The sequence below is a fragment of the Balaenoptera physalus genome (genome assembly GCF_965194825.1).
Source record: "Balaenoptera physalus genome assembly, chromosome: 13".
NCBI lineage: Eukaryota > Metazoa > Chordata > Mammalia > Artiodactyla > Balaenopteridae > Balaenoptera > Balaenoptera physalus.
The window spans coordinates 98,240,610-98,261,769 of record NC_138892.1 but is presented as its reverse complement, the minus strand read 5'-3'; the positions used below and the strand labels follow the sequence as shown (position 1 = coordinate 98,261,769).

Below are 21,160 nucleotides of genomic sequence, written 5' to 3'. Positions count from 1 at the left end.
CTCTCACCATCGCGGCCTCTCCCGTTGCTGAGCACAGGCTCCAGACGCGCAGGCTCAGCAATTGTGGCTCACGGGCCTAGTTGCTCCGCGGCATGTGGGATCTTCTCAGACCAGGGCTCGAACCCGTGTCCCCTGCATTGGCAGGCAGATTCTCAACCACTGTGCCACTAGGGAAGCCCTCTATCATTTTTATATGTGTTGCATCATCACACTTTCCACAAATTGAAATTATCTGTGATCACTTATTTATCATCTGTCTTCTCCATGACGGTAGAGGTCGCTGTCCTGTTCAGTAGGCATTTAGCATAGCCCTAGCATATGGTAGGCTCTCAAGATATTATTGAATAAATGAATGAAATAATATTTATAATAAATAAATAGTACTGTAATATGAACCTGTTCAAAACTCTATGGTTAGAAGAGGGAGGAACACAGCGGTTGTGAAAGGTGGGGAAAACTTTCTAAAGGGACCTAAAGGGCAGATTAGAGGTCCTGGTCATCAGGCCCTTCTGCACTTGGCTCAGCTCCAAAACTCCAAACGCTTATACCCATGCCTAATTTCTTTTTTTACTGCTTTCCCGCGAAACCCCGCCAGGCCCGCAGGGGGCGCCCACAACACGCCACCCGGGAGAACGAAAACTACATTTCCCAGCATCCCGCGCGCCGCCGACCCACTTCCGGAGCCTGCAGCCAGCATGGCGGCGTCCGAGGAGTGCGGTTCACCGGCTGCGGTGCTCCAGACGGCGGTGGAGGAGGCGGAAACGAAAACATTTAAAGACCTGGTAAGAATGGATGACTCCGGTTTCCCTTTTTTCCTGCTGCCGCCAGGCGCGGGCAGAGTCCGGTTGCCTTCGATACCGGCCGCTGGTGTGCAAAAAACAGCCGGGGCCTAGCTCAGGTTTCTCCCGGGATGTCTGGAGCTCGGGTTCCGGACGAGCTCCCTCGGCTCTGAGTTTGGGTGGTGGGAGGGCGGCCCGGGAGCCCCCATATGCCCTTTTGAACTCCACCTCGGTGTGGCAGCGTTGTGTCTGTGCAGGATGTTGTCCATGCGGCGAATCCACTTTTTGTGCATCTTGGGCCTTGGATTCAGATGAACCGGTATTGAATTCTGACCCAGTCACTGACTAGAGGCAGGTTTTCTCGGTGCCTCACTTTCCACGTCTGTACATTGGGGGTTATGAGAGGTACCGCATAGAGTTGTGAAGATTAAATGAAGTAACACAGGCGGAGAACTTGGCTTTGTCCCCGGCGAGTGGAGAGTGATTGGTAAGTCTTAGGTTCCTGTCCCAGTTCTCAGAGTTAAGGAGAAGACTGAGTAGACTCACAATAAAAACCTTTTGAATCAAAGCGTAGGGGACGCACATGTCACCAACAAGGCGGCCCTAACAGTCATTTAATTACGTGGGAGGTGAGTGTGTGTTTTTCTTTGCTAAACTATGTTTTTCTGAATTCTAAGGGTGTGACAGATGTGTTGTGTGAAGCTTGTAACCAGTTGGGATGGACAAAACCAACAGAGATCCAGATTGAAGCTATTCCTTTGGCCTTACAGGGTAGGTTGAAATGAAGTATGTGGCCTGTTCCAGATTCAGCGTGAAGTTACACGTATTCAGTCAAATACCACTCTTGAGAGCTATTGCTTTGCATACGTCAAGTGAAATAAAATAGGGTTCCTAAAGATAAAAAGTTTGTGGCTTATTGGTTTTTGAAACAGTAATTCTCCAGTTTTACGGAGCTTACTTTCTACGAGGGGGTTTGTTGTCTTCTCCTGTTTTTCTAGCTTTTTCTTCCTCAGTTTCTTTTGGCTCTTTTCCCTTTGCCTTGCGGCGTTAATTCTGTCTTTATCCTTTTTTCTCACTCTAAAATGTTACTAAGATTTCTCATCGAGTCCTGAAGCTTTAATACCGTCTGCATCAGTGAGTTTCAGCCAGTGCTCATTAGAATCACCTGTGGAACTTTTAAAACGCTAGCGATTTCTGGGCTCCAACCTAGACCTTCTGAATTGGAATTTCCAGGCATGGGACCTAGGCATATATAGATACAAAAGTTAATAGTTCTGGGACTTCCCTGGTGGTCCAGTGGTTAAGAATCCGCCTGCCAATGCAGGGGACATGGATTTGAGCCCTGGTCCGGGAAGATCCCACATGCCATGGAGCAACTAAGCCCCTGCGCCACAACTACTGAGCCTGCACTCTAGAGCCCACGAGCCACAAGTACTGAAGCCTGCGCGCCTAGAGCCCGTGCTCTGCAGCAAGAGAAGCCACTGCAATGAGAAGCCTGTGCACCACAACAAAGAGTAGCCCCTGCTCGCTGCAACTAGAGAAAGCCTGCACACAGCAATGAAGACCCAGTGCAGCCAAAAGTAAAAAAAAAAAAAAAAAAAAAAAAAAAAAATCATAATAATAATAATTAATTGAAAAAAAAACTTAATAGTTTATTCTAATGTGTCTGCCCCTGGGGGAGCACACATGAGCACTGGTCAGATGCTCATGACTCCCATGTCTATATTTCTAGCCCACACTTTTTTGCTGAGCTCCAAACAAGTATGTCCAACTGGTTTTTAGATACTTTTCTCTAAGCTTACTGCAGGAAGCTCAAGTTCCCTATGTCCAGAACAGAGTCCTTATTTTTCTCACCAGAACTAATTTCCCTGTAGCCCTTATCTTAGTTTATGGCTTTTGAGTTTCCCAAGCTAGAAACCTCTGTGTCAATCACATTTTCTTCTGTTACTTTCTTTTATTTTTTTATTTTGTTGAAGTATAGTTGATTTGCAATGTTGTGTCAATTTCACTTTCTTTTTTTTTTTTTTGGAAGTCGCATGAAGACAGAAAATGTATTCAATATATTTTTAACAATTTTGAGAATACATGAACTTTACATTTATATTTGCAAAAATGTACATGGAAAATATGATGAGAATAAGTAACAGGTCAACAGTACTAACACCAGCACAAACAATAAATTGTGTACATCACACCTATGAACATTCTACATAAGAATGATTCCAAAGGTCTATAGGATGTTTATAGAAACAAAATAACACGAGAGAAGTTATTTTGTTAATAATCATATATGTATTGATTCAAATAAATTAGAATTTCATGTTGTAAAGCTTTGTCTGTAATGTTCGAATTCTCATACAACTTGAGTTTATTATCCAAAACTGCTTAGTCCTCTGGAGTCTCAGCAACAACATAGACTTTTACAGCTCGATGATTTTTCAGTCTCTAACCAGCCACGTAACATTTAACGTCAGGCCTAGTGTTACGGAAGCAGCTCTTGGAAAACCACCTAAAGAGGGCTTGAGATCCCCAGGCAGAGCCTGGTGTTTAAGGTTGAAAGGCAGTCTGTGATAAAGTAGCAAAGTTGAGCCTTTGATTTATTTCTTTATTTTAAATTAATTAATTAGCTAATCTATTTATTCATTTATTTTGGTTGGGCATTGGGTTGTCTGCCTGACGGAGAGCATCCTTCCTCAGGAAATTCTACTCTTGCCCACTAAGGGAGAACAGAATAGTCAGGAAAGGCATGGATGACCTTTTTAATTTTTCTAATATGATACAGTATAACATATCTCCTCAAAACTCTGATTACAAAGGAAAATTCCCCACTGCAGTCTGGTGTGCCATCCCATTATTCAGTTTTAGAAGCATAAAATGAGCCTCAAGGCAAGATATCAGAGAGCTCACTTAACACATATTCTCCAACATAAAGACAAAAAAATAAATGGAAGAATGGAAGGAAGGAAGGAAGGGAGGGAGGGAGGGAGGAAGGAAGGTCTTATTGTTCCACATTGTTTTGGCTATTATCAACTTTTGTTAGATGTTTCCTTCTTTCTCTTCAAGGTGTATGAAACCTAGGAAGCTGTATGTGCCAAACATTTGTCAGGCAATGTGGTCCTAATTATATAGCTATTATTTAAACAAAATTCCAGTCACTAATGTTAACAGCAGGTTATCAGCCTATGGCCTAGAGATTTGGATCTATACTGTACTATTAACTTTTATTGCATATAAACGAAAATTTGAAATTCATAATTATTCTGTTATTTGAAATCCCATTACAGTTTACATATCTGTATCTATACATGTGATCTCATATAATCTTTATCGTATCAGTTTTACAGTAAACAATGTGATCTTTCTCCTGCAAGCTTTATTGCCAACTTAATGGGAAATGCACTTATTTTGATGACCAAAAATTGCTCCCCAAAATTGGATGCAAATTTGTCCAGTGGAGTATCATATTCTGACTCTGTAGTAGACTCAACTTAAGGATTTTGATTTATTTTATTCCTACTTACTTCAGCTTGATGTGCTTGATAGCCCATTTTTATGCCAACTATCTGCAGGAAAACAAAAAGAATAGTAAAAATCATTAATCACGGCATTTTGTTGTTCATGTTCCAAACTGAGAGCAAAAGTTATGCAAATAGAGTATCTGTCCTATTTCTCTGAATATAATCAACAGTAACAATTCTAAATGCCTGTTTAAAGAATTGTAAGAAATAATTTCAGTAAGTTTTATCTATGACTTTTTTTTTAACATCTTTATTGGAGTATAATTGCTTTACATTGTTGTGTTAGTTGCTGCTGTATAACAAAGTGAATCAACCGTACGTATACATATATCCCCATATCCCCTCCCTCTTGCGTCTCCCTCCCACCCTCCCTATCCCACCCCTCTAGGTGGTAACAAAGCATGAGCTGATCTCCCTGTGCTATGCAGCTGCTTCCCACTAGCTATCTATTTTACGTTTGGTAGTGTATATATGTCCATGCCACTCTCTCACTTCATCTCAGCTTACCCTTCCCCTTCCCCATGTCCTCAAGTCCATTCTGTATATCTGTGTCTTTATTCCTGTCCTGTTCCTAGATTCTTCAGAACCATTGTTTTTTTTTTTTTAGATTCCATATATATGTGTTAGTATACGGTATTTGTTTTTCTCTTTCTGACTTACTTCACTCTGTAGGACAGATTCTTGGTCCATCCACCTCACTACAAATAACTCAATTTCGTTTCTTTTTATGGCTGAGTAATATTCCATTGTATATATGTACCACATCTTCTTTAGCCATTCATCTGTCAGTGGACACTTAGATTGCTTCCATGTCCTGGCTATTGTAAATAGAGCTGCAATGAACATTGTGGTACATGACTCTTTTTGAATTATGGTTTTCTCAGGGTATATGCCCAGTAGTGGGATTGCTGGGTCATATGGTAGTTCTATTTTTAATTTTTTAAGGAACTGCCATACTGTTCTCCATAGTGGCTGTATCAGTTTACATTCCCACCAACAGTGCAGGAGGGTTCCCTTTTCTCCACACCCTCTCCAGCATTTATTGTTTGTAGAGTTTTTTTTTTTTTTTTTTTTAATTATTTATTTATTTATTTATTTATTTTTGGCTGTGTTGGGTCTTCGTTTCCGTGGGAGGGCTTTCTCTAGTTGTGGCAAGTGGGGGCCACTCTTCATCGCGGTGCGCGGGCCTCTCACTATCGCGGCCTCTCTTGTTGCGGAGCACGGGCTCCAGACGCGCAGGCTCAGTAATTGTGGCTCACGGGCCCAGCTGCTCTGCGGCATGTGGGATCTTCCCAGACCAGGGCTCGAACCCCTGTCCCCTGCATTAGCAGGCAGATTCTCAACCACTGCGCCACGAGGGAAGCCCCGTTTGTAGAGTTTTTGATGATGGCCATTCTGACCTGTGTGAGGTGATACCTCATTGTAGTTTTGATTGGCATTTCTCTAATGATCAGTGATGTTGAGCATCTTTTCATGTGTTTGTTGGCAATCTGTATATCTTCTTTGGAGAAATGTCTATTTAGGTCTTCTGCCCATTTTTGGATTGGGTTGTGTGTTTTTTTGATATTGAGCTGCATGAGCTGCTGGTATATTTTGGAGATTAATCCTCTGTCAACTGCTTCATTTGCAAATATTTTCTCCCATTCTGAGGGGTGTCTTTTCGTCTTGTTTATGGTTTCCTTTGCTGTGCAAAAGCTGTTAAGTTTCATTAGGTCCCATTTGTTTATTTTTGTTTTTATTTACATTTCTCTAGGAGGTGGAGCAAAAAGGATCTTGCTGTCATAGAGTGTTCTGCCTGTGTTTTCCTGTAAGAGTTTTATAGTGTCTGGGCTTACGTTTAGGTTTTTTAATCCATTTTGAGTTTACTTTTGTATATGCTGTTAGGGAGTGTTCTAATTTCATTCTTTTACATGTAGCTGTGCAGCTTGCCCAGCACCACTTATTAAAGAGGCTGTCTTTTCTCCATTGTACATTCTTGCCTCCTTTATCAAAGATAAGGTAACCATATGTACATGGGTTTATCTCTGGGCTTTCTACACTTTTCCATTGATCTATACTTGTTTTTGTGCCAGTACCATACTGTCTTGATTACTGTATGTTTGTAGTATAGTCTAAAGTCCGGGAGCCTGATTCCTCCAGCTCCATTTTTCTTTCTCAAGATTGCTTTGGCTATTCGGGGTCTTCTGTGTTTCCATACAAATTGTGAATTTTTTGTTCTTGTTCTGTGAAAAATGCCATTGGTAGTTTGATAGGGATTGCACTGACTCTGTAGATTGCTTTGGGTAGTGTAGTCATTTTCACAATGTTCATTCTTCCAATCCAAGAACATGGTATATCTCTCCATCTGTTTGTATCACCTTTAATTTCTTTCATCAGTGTCTTATAGTTTTCTGCATACAGGTCTTTTGTCTCCTTAGGTAGGTTTATTCCTAGGTATTTTATTGTTTTGTTGCAGTGGTGAATGGGAGTGTTTCCTTAATTTCTCTTTCACACTTTTCGTCATTAGTCTGTAGGAATGCAAGAGATTTCTGTGCATTAATTTTGTATCCTGCAACTTTACCAAATTCATTGATTAGCTCTAGTAGTTTTCTGGTAGCATCTTTAGGAATCTCTATGTATAGTATCGTGTCATCTGCAAACAGTGACAGTTTTACTTCTTCTTTTCTGATTTGGATTGCTTTTATTTCTTTTTCTCCTCTGATTGCTCTGGCTAAAACTCCCAAAACTGTGTTGAATAATAGTGGTGAGAGTGGGCAACCTTGTCTTGTTCTGATCTTAGTGGAAATGGTTTCAGTTTTTCACCACTGAGAATGATGTTTGCTGTGGGTTTGTCATATATGGCCTTTATTAAAGGGTAAGGTCCCTCTATGCCTACTTTCTGGAGAGTTTTTATCATAAATGGGTGTTGAATTTTGTCAGAAGCGTTTTCTGCATCTATTGAGATTATCATATGGTTTTTATTCTTCAATTTGTTAATATGGTGTATCACATTGATTGATTTGTGTATATTGAAGAATCCTTGCATTCCTGGGATAAACCCCACTTGATCATGGTGTATGATCCTTTCAGTGTGTTGCTGGATTCTGTTTGCTAGTATTTTGTTGAGGATTTTTGCATCTATGTTTATCAGTGATATTGGCCTGTAGTTTTCTTTTTTTGTAACATCTTTGTCTGGTTTTGGTATCAGGGTGATGGCGGCCTCGTAGAATGAGTTTGGGAGTGTTCCTCCCTCTGCTATATTTTGGAAGAGTTTGAGAAGGATAGGTGTTAGCTCTTCTCTAAATGTTTGATAGAATTTACCTGTGAATCCATCTGGTCCTGGTTTTTTGTTTGTTGGAAGATTTCTAATCACAGTTTCAATTTCAGTGCTTGTGATTGGCCTGTTTATATTTTCTATTTCTTCCTGGTTCAGTCTCAGAAGGTTGTGCTTTTCTAAGAATTTCTCCATTTCTTCCAGGTTGTCCATTTTATTGGCATATAGTTGCTTGCAGTAATCGGTCATGATCCTTTGCATTTCTGCAGTGTCAGTTGTTAGTCCTCCTTTTTCATTTCTAATTCTGTTGATTTGAGTCTTCTCCCTTTTTATCTTGATGAGTCTGGCTAATGGTTTATCAATTTTGTTTATCTTCTCAAAGAATCAGCTTTTAGTTTTATTTCTCTAATTGCTCTAGGTGTAAGTTTAGGTTGTTTATTTGAGATTTTTCTTGTTTCTTGAGGTAGGATTGTATTGCTATAAACTTCTCTCTTAGAACTGCTTTTGCTGCATCCCGTAGGTTTTGGTCTGTTGTGTTTTCATTGTCATTTGTTTCTAGGTATTTTTTGATTTCCTCATTGATTTCTTCAGTGATCTCTTGGTTATTTAGTAACGTATTGTTTAGCCTCCATGTGTTTATATTTTTTACAGTTATTTTCCTGTAATTGATATCTAGTCTCATAGTGTTGTGGTCAGAAAAGATACTTGATACGATTTCAGTTTTCTTAAATTTACCAAGGCTTGATTTGTGACTCAAGATATGATCTCTCCTGGAGAATGTTCCATGAGCACTTGAGAAGAAAGTGTATTCTGTTGTTTTTGGATGGAATGTCATATAAGTATCAATTAAGTCCCTCCTGTTTAATGTATCATTTAAAGCTTGTGTTTCCTTATTTATTTTCATTTTGGATGATGTGTCCATTGGTGAAAGTGGGGTGTTAAAGTCCCCTACTATGATTGTGTTACTGTCGATTTCCCCTTTTATGGCTGTTAGCATTAGCCTTATGTATTGAGGTGCTCCTATGTTGGGTGCATAAATATTTACAATTGTTATATCTTCTTGGATTGATCCCTTGATCGTTGTGTAGTGTCCTTGTTTGTCTCTTGTAATAGTCTTTATTTTAAAGACTATTTTGTCTGATATGAGAATTGCTACTCCAGCTTTCTTTTGATTTCCATTTGCATGGAATATCTTTTTCCATCCCTTCACTTTCAGTCTGTATGTGTCCCTAAGTCTGAAGTGGGTCTCTTGTAGACAGCATATATACGGGTCTTGTTTTTGTATCAGTTCAGCCTGTCTATGTTTTTTTGGTTGGAGCATTTAATCTGTTTACATTTAAGGTAATTATCAGTATGTATATTCCTATTACCATTTCCTTAATTGTTTTGGGTTTGTTATTGTAGGTCTTTTCCTTCTCTTGTGTTTCCTGCCTAGAGAAGTTCCTTTAGCATTTGCTGTAAAACTGGTTTCTTGGTGCTCAGTTCTCTTAACTTTTGCTTGAATATAAAGCTTTTGATTTCTCCATCGAATCTGAATGAGATCCTTGCTGGGTAGAGTAACGTTCGTTGTAGGTTTTTCCCTTTCATCTCTTTAAATATGTCCTGTCACTCCCTTCTGGCTTGCAGAGTTTCTGCTGAAAGATCAGCTGTTAACCTTATGGGGATTCCCTTCTATGTTATTTGTTGCTTTTCCCTTGCTGCTTTTAATATTTTTTCTTTGTATTTAATTTTTGATAGTTTGATTAATATGTGTCTTGGTGAATTTCTCCTTGGATATATCCTGTATGGGACTCTCTGCTTCCTGGAGTTGATTGACTATTTCCTTTCCCATATTCGGGAAGTTTTCAACTATAATCTCTTCAAATATTTTCTCAGTCCCTTCCTTTTTCTCTTCTTCTGCTGAGACCCATTTGAATGTTGGTGCCTTTAATGTTTTCCCAGAAGTCTCTGAGACTGTCCTCAATTCTTTTCTTTCTTTATTCTGCTCTGCGGTAGTTATTTCCACTATTTTATCTTCCAGGTCACTTATCCGTTCTTCTGCCTCAGTTATTCTGCTATTGATTCCTTCTAGAGAATTTTTAATTTCATTTATTGTGTTGTTCATCATTGTTTGTTTTCTCTTTAGTTCTTCTACATCTTTGTTAAACGTTTCTTGTATTTTCTCCATTCTATTTCCAAGATTTTGGATCATTGTTACTATCATTACTCAGAATTCTTTTTTAAAAATAATTAATTAATTTATTTATTTATTTATGGCTGTGTTGGGTCTTCATTTCTATGCGAGGGCTTTCTCTAGTTGTGGCGAGCGGGGGCCACTCTTCAGCGCGGTGTGCGGGCCTCTCACCGTCGCGGCCTTTCTTGTTGCGGAGCACAGGCTCCAGACGCGCAGGCTCAGTCGTTGTGGCTCACGGGCCTAGTTGCTCCGCAGCATGTGGGATCTTCCCAGACCAGGGCTCGAACCTGTGTCCCCTGCATTGGCAGGCAGATTCTTAACCACTGCGCCACCAGGGAAGCCCTACTCAGAATTCGTTTTCAGGTAGACTGCCTATTTCCTCTTCATGTGTTTGGTTTGGTGGGTTTTTACTTTGCTCCTTCATCTGCTGTGTGTTTCTCTGTCTTCTCATTTTGCTTAACTTACTGTGTTTGGGGTCTCCTTTTCGCAGGCTGTAGGTTCGTAGTTCCCGTTGATTTTGGTGTCTAACCCCAGTGGGTGAGGTTGGTTCAGTGTGTTGTGTAGGCTTCCTGGTGGAGGGGACTGGTGCCTGTGTTCTGGTGGATGAGGCTGGATCTTGTCTTTCTGGTGGGCAGGTCCACGTCCGATGGTGTGTTTTGGGGTGTCTGTGAACTTAGTATGATTTTAGGCAGCCTCTGTGCTAATGGGTGGGGTTGTGTTCCTCTCTTGCTAGTTGTTTGGCATAGGGTGTCCAGCACTGGAGCTTGCTGGTCGTTGAGTGGAGCTGCGTCTTAGCGTTGAGACGGAGATCTCTAGGAGAGCTCTCACCGATCAGTTTTACGTGGAGCTGGGAGGTCTCTGGTGTTCCAGTGTCCTGAACTCGGCTCTCCCATCTCAAAGACTCAGGCCTGACACCCGGCCGGAGCACCAAGACCCTGTTAGCCACATAGCTCAACTTGGTACGAGGGATGCTTGCCAGTGAATTAAGGTGCGAAAAAGACACAAGGCATAAATACCAAAGGTGTTGCCTGCAGTGCCAACTCTCTGGTTCCACGGACCTCTTTCCTTACTTTGTAATTCTCACTTTGGCTGGCCTCCATTCAGGCCACCGTCATAGCTCTCCTGGTACCCTAACTGAGCTCTCATTTTCCTGTGTGTTCCCCATTCTGCCCTTTAGTTCATTTTAAGTTGTAGGGAAGAGAGTCATATTCAGGTTACCTCAGGGAAAGGGGGTTATTGCAGGGCTATTCTCGAGGTGAGGAAGCCTCAGCAGTCAACTGTGGAAGTCATTACTCGACAGGAAGGCTTCCCACTGGGTGCTGTCCTAGTGCTCAGCTACTCTGGGGGCTGCAACCAGCATAGAGGCGGTGGTCTTGGCTTGGAAATTAATTGCCAAATCTTCTCAGTTATGGCTTGATTGGTGATAACAAACCATGGGGACCCATTCTTAAGGAATTACTTCTGGCATTCTTCCCTCAGAAGGATCAGTGTAAATGGCTGTACTGTTAAGCTCCTTGGGTCCTTCTTATGCCATCAGGCCTGGGGTTTATCTTCTTAACAAATATAACATTGGTCATGATATTCCCTGCTTAAAATCCTTCAGTTCCTCTCTCTTATAGGAAGATGTCAAAACTCCTTAGCATGGCTGTGGGTTTCCTTATTCCTCTCCCTTTCCCCCTTGACTTTTGTGTTCTGGCCACGTTGTACTTCTCACTCTGAACTCATGCTGTGTTCTTTTTTTTTTTTTTAATTTATTTATTTAATTAATTTATTTTTGGCTGCATTGGGTCTTCGTTGCTGTGCACGGGCTTTCTCTAGTTGTGGAGAGCGGGGGCTACTCTTTGTTGCAGTGCGCAGGCTTCACGTTGCGGTGGCTTCTCTTGTTGCGGAGCATGGGCTCTAGAGTGCAGGCTCAGTAGTTGTGGCACACAGGCTCAGTAGTTGTGGCTCACGGGCCCTAGAGCGTAAGCTCAGTAGTTGTGGTGCACGGACTTAGTTGCTCTACGGCATTTGGGATCTTCCTGGACCAGGGCTCGAACCCGTGTCCCCTGTATTGGCAGGCGGATTCTTAACCACTGCACCACCAGGGAAGCCCCATGCTGTGTTCTTTAAAGCGTCTTTCCTCATACAGGACTGCCCTTCCTTTCCTTCTTTGCTTACTTCCAGATTTAATTTACTCATCACCTCTGTTAACCTTTCCTGACTCCTCCTGGCAGTAGGTTGCTCATTCCTTTTTGTTCTCACTGTATCCTGTAGGGACCTATCATATTAGAACATATTTGTGTATTTCACCCTTGGATTTTGAGCTAATTTAGGACAGAGACCGTGTCTTCTGTCTCATCAACCTCCCCCTCCCCTGAATTCATCAAATATTTATTCATGGTCTACTTTGTGCCAGCAGTGGGTCCTTGTGGAATAATGTGGAAATGGTGCAGAGAGCATTTCTTTGCTATTAGGTGTTTTCTTTGTCTTCTAGGTCGTGATATTATTGGGCTGGCGGAAACCGGCTCTGGGAAGACTGGGGCCTTTGCTCTGCCCATTCTGAATGTGCTGCTAGAGACGCCCCAGCGTTTGTTTGCCTTAGTTCTCACCCCCACTCGGGAGCTAGCCTTTCAGATCTCAGAGCAGTTTGAAGCCCTGGGGTCTTCTATTGGGGTGCAATGTGGTAAGTGTCGAGAGGAAAGGAATCTTCAATTTCTTCACAGGTTGAGAATGAATGTGAAAGGAGAATGGAAGGAAGTGTCGTTAACATAAGTTCATTGACCTAAAGAGCTGATTTGGTATTTTAGCTTCGGGGAAAGTTGTAATTGTAAGGGAAGAAAAATGAAAGTAGAAATGTGTCATTGGCTTTACAGTGAACTATGGAAAAAAATTAAGGATCTCTTTTCAATATTCTTTTTCTTTCTGTAGCTGTGATTGTAGGTGGAATTGATTCAATGTCTCAATCTCTGGCCCTGGCCAAAAAACCACATATAATAATAGGTGAGTAATGACAACGGTAAAAGACACTGGTGATGATGAATTGGAGAAAATCTACTGATATTGGGTGTAACTTCTTTGTGTGGAAAGAGTTCAAAGAATGGATTTAATTTTTTGTTTTATTTTTTTTAGTTTCTGAAATTCTGTTTGGGAGGGGGTGGTCGCTTTCTTTCTGTCCTTTTTCTTAAACATTGCCCTCTCTCCTCAACTCTTCTTGTTAGCCACTCCTGGTCGACTGATTGACCACTTGGAAAATACAAAAGGTTTCAACTTAAGAGCTCTCAAGTACTTGGTCATGGATGAAGCAGACCGAATATTGAATATGGATTTTGAGACAGAGGTGAGCTCTCAACATCTTTCCTCTTCCTAGGGCATCTCAAAATCTGTTCAAAATCTGGTTCATTACATACCTGCTTTTGTGGAGCACTTACCATGGTTGGTTAATTTAACATCTCTGCTGCTTTTTTCATTCTTGATGCTCTTTACCCTGTCAGTGCCTCAGCATCCTCTTTATTTTTATTTTTTCTTTCTTTTTTATTGAAGGATAGTTGATTTATAATATTATATTATTTTTAGGTGTGCAACATAGTGATTCAATATTTCTATAGATTATACTCCATTTAAAATTATTACAAAATAATGACTATATTTCCCTGTGCTGTACAATATATCCTTGTTGCTATTAAATTAAATTAAATTAAATTAATTAACTTTTTACTGAAGTATAGTTAATTTACAATGTTGTGTTTCTGGTGTACAGCAAAGTGATTCAGTTATACATACAGATATAAATATATGTATATATACATATATATGTGTGTGTGTGTGTATATACATATACCTACACAAACTCCTAATTTATCATTCCCTCTTTTCCCCTTTGGTAACCATAAGTTTGTTTTCTATGTCTGTGAATGTGTTTCTGTTTTGTAAATAAGTCCATTTGTATCATATTTTAGATTCTACATATAAGTGATATTATATGATATTTATCTTTGTCTGACTTCACTTAGTATGATAATCTCTAGGTCCATCCATGTTGCTGCAAATGGCATTATTTCATTCTTTTTTATGGCTGAGTAGTATTCCATTCTGTATATATACCACATCTTCTTTATCCATTCATCTGTCGATGGACATTTAGGTTGCTTCCATCTCTTGGATATTGTAAATAGTCTCAGCATCCTCTTTCGAATATAGTTTGACTTGGGGGGCGAGGGATAAATTAGGAATATGGGATTAATATATACACACTACTATATATAAAATAGATAAACAACAAGGACTTACTGTATAGCACAGGGAACTATATTCAATATCTTGTAATAACCTATAATGGAAAAGAATCTGAAAAAGTGTAAATATGTATGTATGTGTAACTGAATCACTTTGCTGTACACCTGAAACATTGTAAATCAACTATACTTCAATTAAAAAAGACAGTTGGGCAAAAAACATGTATATATGTATATGTGTGTATATATCTATATATCTATATACACATACATACATACATATATACATACATACATACATATAGGCTGACTTTGATTTCAGAGATGAGAAATACCAAAACCAGATTTTCTTTTCCATTTCATTTGATTTCAACCTCTTCCATCTTTTCTTTGATGACCCATTCTTCATAGCTTATTTAGTTGATTAATGCTTATTCTTTACTTTTCTCTTAGATTAGCACTACTCTGCTGATTTAAACTGTTCTTTTCTCTGACTGGCATTATTTTTGATAGCATCTGGTATGGTATCAAATAGTAAATATTCAGTCAATTTTAGCTGAACTGAATCAAAGTTTTGAGTCCCCAAATCCCACAGTGATGTATTTAGTTTGTTATCTCCTTCTCTCCTTCACAAGCAGCATTTGCAGGTGTCCAGTCTAAATGTTACGTTGGTATCCTTTGCTCTTTCTGCCTTAGGTTGACAAGATCCTGAAAGTGATTCCCCGAGATCGGAAAACATTTCTCTTCTCTGCTACGATGACCAAGAAGGTGAACTTTTCTAGGACTTCTCTTTTCTTCTTTATAAGAATTGATAAATAGAAACAGTCACAGTAATGATAATAAAAATAGAGTATTTAGGAATCAGTGTACTATTCTAGGTTTTCTTTCTTAAGGTGCAAAAACTTCAGCGAGCAGCGCTGAAGAATCCTGTGAAATGTGCTGTTTCCTCTAAATACCAGACGGTTGAGAAGTTACAGCAATATTATCTTTTTATTCCTTCTAAGTTCAAGGTAAAGTGTTTGCTTTGATCATTCCTGCCACTCCCTCTCCTTCTTCACCAAGGCATCTGAAAATGTGTCAACTCTTGATTAGCTAAGAGCTGTGCTACAGATTGGAGTCCTTTCTGTTTGTTTTAGAGCTCATGCCGTGCTTATATTTATCACTGATAAAGTCAAACATTCCGGGAATTCACAACATATTAAACCACAGTAATGAAGTCATGATATAATCCCTTCCTAACCCCATCCTTGAGGTAGTTTTTCTTTTGCCTGCTTATTATGTGGCTTTTTTATGGGCAAGGGACCCTAGTTTTGTGCTTTGATGTCAGGGCTTTGCGTGCTTGCTGAGTACAGCTCTCCTTGTGCTTGGCTTCAGGCTGTGTGTGAAACTCATGGTTCACAGAGATGATAATGATAGTGCCGGTTAAGGAGTGCAAAGCTGGCAGCTGGGGGTCTGGATAACTGAGAAGCAGCTATGGGCTTAGTCTTTTACATAATTTATATGCCCAGGACGCCAACCTTCTTCCAGGTTCAGTGACATATATTGTTTTGGCTTTGTGACTTAGGATACCTACCTGGTTTATATTCTAAATGAATTGGCTGGAAACTCCTTTATGATATTCTGCAGCACCTGTAACAATACTCAGAGGACAGCTTTGCTACTCCGAAATCTTGGATTCTCTGCCATTCCCCTCAATGGACAGATGAGTCAGGTAACTATTCTTTGGAATCATTAGTGGTGAACTGGGGGCATGAGAAAGCTAAACCTTGTAGCAGGAGATTTCTGCAATAGCAACACATGACATTAATGCATCTTCCCATAGTTGTCCTGATTTTATGGGCATTAAAGTGTTGCTTTGGATGCTACTTCCTCCTTTCAGGATAGCAAGAAGCTCAAATTAGAATATTCCACAGGTAGTTGTCTGGGGTGGAAGCTATTGAGTTGATTTATTCAGCCCTCATGGTAATAGTGACTCTCTCGTCTCTAAAGACTTTCAATAAATTATTTCCCAATTATCTTTCTATCATGTTTAACAAACTCTGTTTCATGTTAGTATTTTCTAGCTTTAGTCTTAAATATCTTTTTATTGCTTCCATGTTTCCTTTTGACCTGTGAAGCCTAGTTCAGACTAAGGGGGAAACATCCTTTTAAAAATTTCTCTCTTGGTTCTTGTATTTATTTAGTGTGTCTAGTTTGTGTGTCTTGGATTCCACGTTTTTCAAGATTAAATTCTTTCCATTTCTTCTTTTCATCGTCTCAGAGCAAGCGCCTAGGATCCCTTAATAAATTTAAGGCAAAGGCTCGTTCCATTCTTTTAGCAACTGATGTTGCCAGCCGTGGTTTGGACATACCTCATGTGGATGTAGTTGTTAACTTTGACATTCCTACCCATTCCAAGGTGAGTCCTGTTGCTGACCTGATTTTCTAGCCCCAAAGTGTTTTTCTTTTCTCTTTTCTTTTCTTTTCCCCTTCCCTTCCCTTCCCTTCCCTTCCCTTCCCTTCCTTTCCTTTCCTGTCCTTTCTTTCCCTTCCTCCTTCCCTCCCTCCCTCCCTTCCTTCCTCTTACTCTCTTTCTCCCCCACCTCCTTCTCTCTCCTTTTCTTTTCTTTTTTTTTAAATTGAGATGTAATTGACATATTATATTAGTTTCAGGTGTAAAATGTAATGATTTAATATTCGTATATATTGCAAAATGGTCATAGTAAGTCTAGTTAACATCTGTCACCATTCATAGTTACGTATTTTTCTTATGATGAGAATTTCAAAGATATTTTCCCTTAGCAACTTTCAAATATGCAGTACAGTATTATTAACTCTAGTCAGCATGTTGTACATTACATCCCCATGACTTATTTATTTTATAACTGAAATTTGTACCTTTTGCCCCCTTTCACCCATTTCACACACACCCATCCCTGCCTCTGGCAACCACCAAACCTGTTCTCTGTATCTGTGAGCTCAATTTTTTTTGTTTTTGTTTTTGTTTTAGATTCCACATATAAGTGAGATCTAGTATTTGTCTCTGTCTAACTTATTTCACTTAGCTGAATACCCTCAAGGTCTATCCATGTTGTCACAGATGGGAAGATGTCATTCTTTTTTATGGCTGAATAATATTCCATTGTATACAAAGTGTATTTCTTAATGGAATGTTTTCTGTCTTTCCTTAGTTACAGTATTGGAGTTTTTTTTGGTGTGTGTGTGTCCTTGATTAGTTAAGTATCAAAAATAGGGAAAGCTCTTGATCTTTTCATTCTCCTCATCTTGCACATGCCTGTGGATGTGATATTAATGAATGTGAATGAAGGAGCCCAGGAGAGGGGTTAGATGCTCGCTGTCGGAGGTGCAGACGGATCACGTGCTCACCTCTGTCGGTCCAGCTGATGAGAAATGGCAGCTTGTGGTCCTCAGTGTATCCCAGGGTTTCCAGCCTCGGCACTGTTAACATCTTGGTCTGGGACTTCTTCGTTGCGGGGCTGTCCTTTGCATTGTAGGATGCTTAGCAGAATTCCTGGCTTCTACTCACAGGTGACATTGTGACAACCAGATATGTTTCCAGACATTTCCAAATGCCCCCTGGGGAGGATGAAACTGACCCCAGTTGAGAACAACTAGTGTGTGTCAACTTCGTATTAAACTGCTGTAGACAGGGTGCTGTCTCATAGGATTTTCACAGTAACTCTGTGTGAGTTTGGACATGTATTTGTGTCTCTGTTTTATAGATACAAACCAGGGTTCAGAGAAGTTCTGGACTTGTAGACAGTTGCATCGCTGGTCGGTGGGAAAAGCAGATCTGTGACCCAGGTCTGCCTCTAGATCTAGTGCCATTTTCCTCTGCCTGTGCTATGTCCATGGAGATTTGCTTTGTAGATTTGTCTTTCTATAAAAGAAAGGAAAAAGGGGGTCAGTTTTGTGCTCTGAGGAGAATAACAAAAGTGAAGTAGATTTATCTCAACAGATTGCGAGTTCATCTCTCCACGTTCTAACACTAATCTGTTTTCTTTCAAAGGTTTGCAGGAAGAATTTACATACAGTTTTTAATTTATATTCCAGCTAACTCAAAGTTACTTACTGTTTTCATTTCAGGATTACATCCATCGAGTAGGTCGAACAGCTCGAGCAGGGCGCTCTGGAAAGTCTATTACCTTTGTCACACAGTAAGTGACCCGACTTTGGGGCAGAGCAATGCAGAGAAAAGAGCAGAACTGTGGGGCAGACAAACTTGGAACCTGACTTCACCACTTACTGTAACAGTCACTTAACCTCCCTCATCCCACCTTCATTGTTTGTAAAATAGAAATAATAATACCAACCTAGCAGGGTTTTAATGAAGACTGGAGATGTATATGTAAAGAGCATATACTGTACTACATGTGTGTAGTATAGTACTTGGCATATAGAGGCACACACACACAAAAAACCCTGTTATTTCTTTTAAATGCCGGAGCCAGAGAACAGTGACCGTTCCCTCAACTCACAGTATTACAATAACTATTTCTGATTTTGTTTTTGAAGGAACAAATTGTTATGTACCCAGGGCTTTTCTGGGAGTAAGGGATATGTTGGGTGGTTTTCTGCTGGGCTGTGCACAGAAGATTGCATTTAGTTAGTGTTCTGAAAAGGAATAGTAGGTTTGATATTGTTGAAAACTGTGGTGCCTGTTGCATCATAGTTTTGGAACGGACAGACATGTGCACTGTCAGCCAGCCAGAGCCATGGCAATTTTCCTTTTTCAGATACGACGTGGAACTCTTCCAGCGCATAGAACACTTAATTGGGAAGAAATTGCCTGTCTTTCCAACCCAGGATGACGAGGTTATGATGCTGACAGAACGTGTGACTGAGGCCCAAAGATTTGCCCGAATGGTATGCAACGCATTTTCTCGCCAGCAAATGAAATTAACTTACATGCAAGACACTTTATTGTGTTAATCCTCAACTTGGAATATTTTATTCCAAATTTAAGATGAGCATACTAAAGTGCAGATGTTGGTAATTTGCTTTCGACTGTACGACTAAATGGTCGAATCAGGGTTTGGACTCAGTCTGACCACAGTGACCACATTCCCAGCCACTGTTCATGTTTCACGTGAGGCAAAAAAAAAACCTTTGGCCTTGAGATCAGGAGGTGCAGCTGAGAACTGTGAGCTCGGACAAGGTGTCTGACCTCTCAGAATCAGTTCCTCATTTGTAGATTGGGAATAATTGTTACCTTGAATGCAGGGTTTTATGAGCATCAGTCAAGCTGGTGTAAACAGCGTGGTTACTGATAGTAGCGGTAGGAGTGGCGATGAGAAGGTCTAAAGGAGCAGCCTTCCAGGTGCCGTCTGCTGCCTGGAGTGCTGGTCTGAGGGGTGAAGAAACTTCGCCCATGGGCTGCTTTCTGAGTAGCTGAGGTGTGGACTTGTTTTTGTTTTTCTGCCCACATGGAATTCTTTGTTTGGTATTTTTGCTTATAAAAATATTACATGTGTGTTGGGAAGCATTTTTAGAAAATACACAAAGGATTAAAATAGTAAGTGAAACACATAAGCCACCCCCCACAGAAAACCACTGATAACAGTTGGCTATTTTTCTTTCTTTAGCCATACTTAGACTTTATCTAATTGTATATGACTTTATCTAAAGGTATATCATTTTTCTCTTTGAACTAGCAGAGATTCATGTGATCACTTCTTTTTTTTTTTCTTCACATTTTAAACTTTATTCAAAAAGTGTCATCTAGGCTGTGTCTTAGCCCTGAATCGATTCAGTTGCCAGACTTTCCTAAACACCAGTGGCAGGAGTAAGCTCTTGGAGTTGTTGCAGGGTCCTTAACTGCCTTCTGACTTGTCAAGGGAAACCAAATTGGGTCTTCTAGACTTTGCATTAGGTATATTTTATTACTTTCCAATGTTTTGAAAGTTGGTAATCTGAGGAGAGAGAATTCAGTTTTTTAAAAATAGCACTGCTCGCAAGTTTAGAAACTGATATCTTAGACACTAGCACCTTAGAATTCTCATGGGATCATTTCTTAATGGCTACAGAGAATTCTGTCATGGAATAGATGACGTGATTTACATTGATGTGTGTTAATGCTTTTCCCAGTTTTTTGTATTTTAACTAGAACTCTGTTGAACATCCTGATATGTACAGCTTTGCACACTTGTCTTGTTTCCTTAGAATAAATTCCTAGAAGTAGAATCAATTGTTGGGTGGAGGAGAATACACAGTTAAAATTCGAATTCATACATAATGTCAAACTGCCCCCCTAGAAAAGCTAAAGCACTTCGACACGATGAGTGACAGTGTATGTGACTGTCCCCACACCCTGACCAGGTCTAGGTATTACCATTCTCTTAGATCTTTGCCAGAATAATAATAATAGCTTATTGTTTTAATCTTCCTGTCTTTGATTACTAAATAGATTAACATTTTTGTATCTTGGGATTTGGGCCTTATTCCTTTGCTAATGGGAGATGTTAGGGAGTTACTTAGTGTTTGATTTTAAGGAGCAGAGACCAGGATGTGTCACTTTCAGTGACAGTCATTCATTTTCAGTCCCATCCTTCCTGTTTCTTGCAGGAGTTAAGGGAGCATGGAGAGAAGAAGAAGCGCTCGTGGGAGGTTGCTGGGGACAATGACGATACGGAGGGTGCGATCGGTGTCAGGAACAAGGTGGCTGGAGGAAAAATGAAGAAACGGAAGGGCCGTTAATCTCTTTTATAAAGACTTGATTTCTGCTTTCTGTTCTGTAAAGAGGATTGAAGGAGAGAATGGGACCTCTCCCTCCAGAGCTCTGCAGGCCGAAATCCATCAGAATCGTGTCCAGGGTCTGCCCAGCCCACTCGGTGCTCATCCCCCTTGCCGTGTGTTAGAACATCGTTGCCTGCAGAATATTTTCGAAGGGCTGAGGTCAAGACTCGGACTATTCTTCAGCTTTGGTTCCTTGCTCCTGACACTAGTAAGATGTGCTCTCCTATCCCTTCACACAGACCTGTGCTTTTTTCAGCTGCAAGTCGAGGATTGGGCTCATGAAGCCCTTGACCTGTAATTGTAAAGGAAAGGAGCTTCTAGATCTAAAAACAGTGATACTTCTGCAGTCTCAGCTTGTGTTTCATGAGACCAAATGGGAAATAATAAATTTAAATATTATTTTTTAAAAATTCAAACTCCTTGAGGACCTTTTTGGGTTACAGACTTTATAGATTTAGTAAGATCTTCCTAATAGGTAAGAAACTGAC

At 40.2% G+C, this 21,160-nt stretch overlaps 1 protein-coding gene across 1 annotated transcript; it reads left to right on the top strand.

Moving 5' to 3' along the window:
* Positions 1 to 653: 653 nt before the first annotated feature.
* Positions 654 to 21,088, top strand: DDX47 (DEAD-box helicase 47). The gene is made up of 12 exons (XM_082420254.1): positions 654 to 782; positions 1,457 to 1,550; positions 12,200 to 12,388; positions 12,634 to 12,705; positions 12,924 to 13,042; positions 14,634 to 14,705; positions 14,831 to 14,947; positions 15,502 to 15,648; positions 16,198 to 16,335; positions 18,024 to 18,094; positions 18,674 to 18,803; positions 20,502 to 21,088. The coding sequence occupies exons 1-12, from the start codon at positions 696 to 698 to the stop codon at positions 20,631 to 20,633; spliced, it is 1,368 nt and encodes a 455-aa protein (XP_082276380.1). The 5' UTR covers positions 654 to 695; the 3' UTR covers positions 20,634 to 21,088.
* Positions 21,089 to 21,160: the final 72 nt, after the last annotated feature.

What these genes read in the sequence shown, in the direction of transcription:
- DDX47 (XM_082420254.1), top strand. Translation starts at nt 696, where the DNA reads ATGGCGGCGTCCGAGGAGTGCGGTTCACCGGCTGCGGTGCTCCAGACG. An exon ending in ATATGGATTTTGAGACAGAG is followed by an intron (nt 13,043 to 14,633) that starts GTGAGCTCTCAA and finishes TTTCTGCCTTAG; the next exon opens with GTTGACAAGATCCTGAAAGT. An exon ending in ACATTCCTACCCATTCCAAG is followed by an intron (nt 16,336 to 18,023) that starts GTGAGTCCTGTT and finishes TTTTCATTTCAG; the next exon opens with GATTACATCCATCGAGTAGG.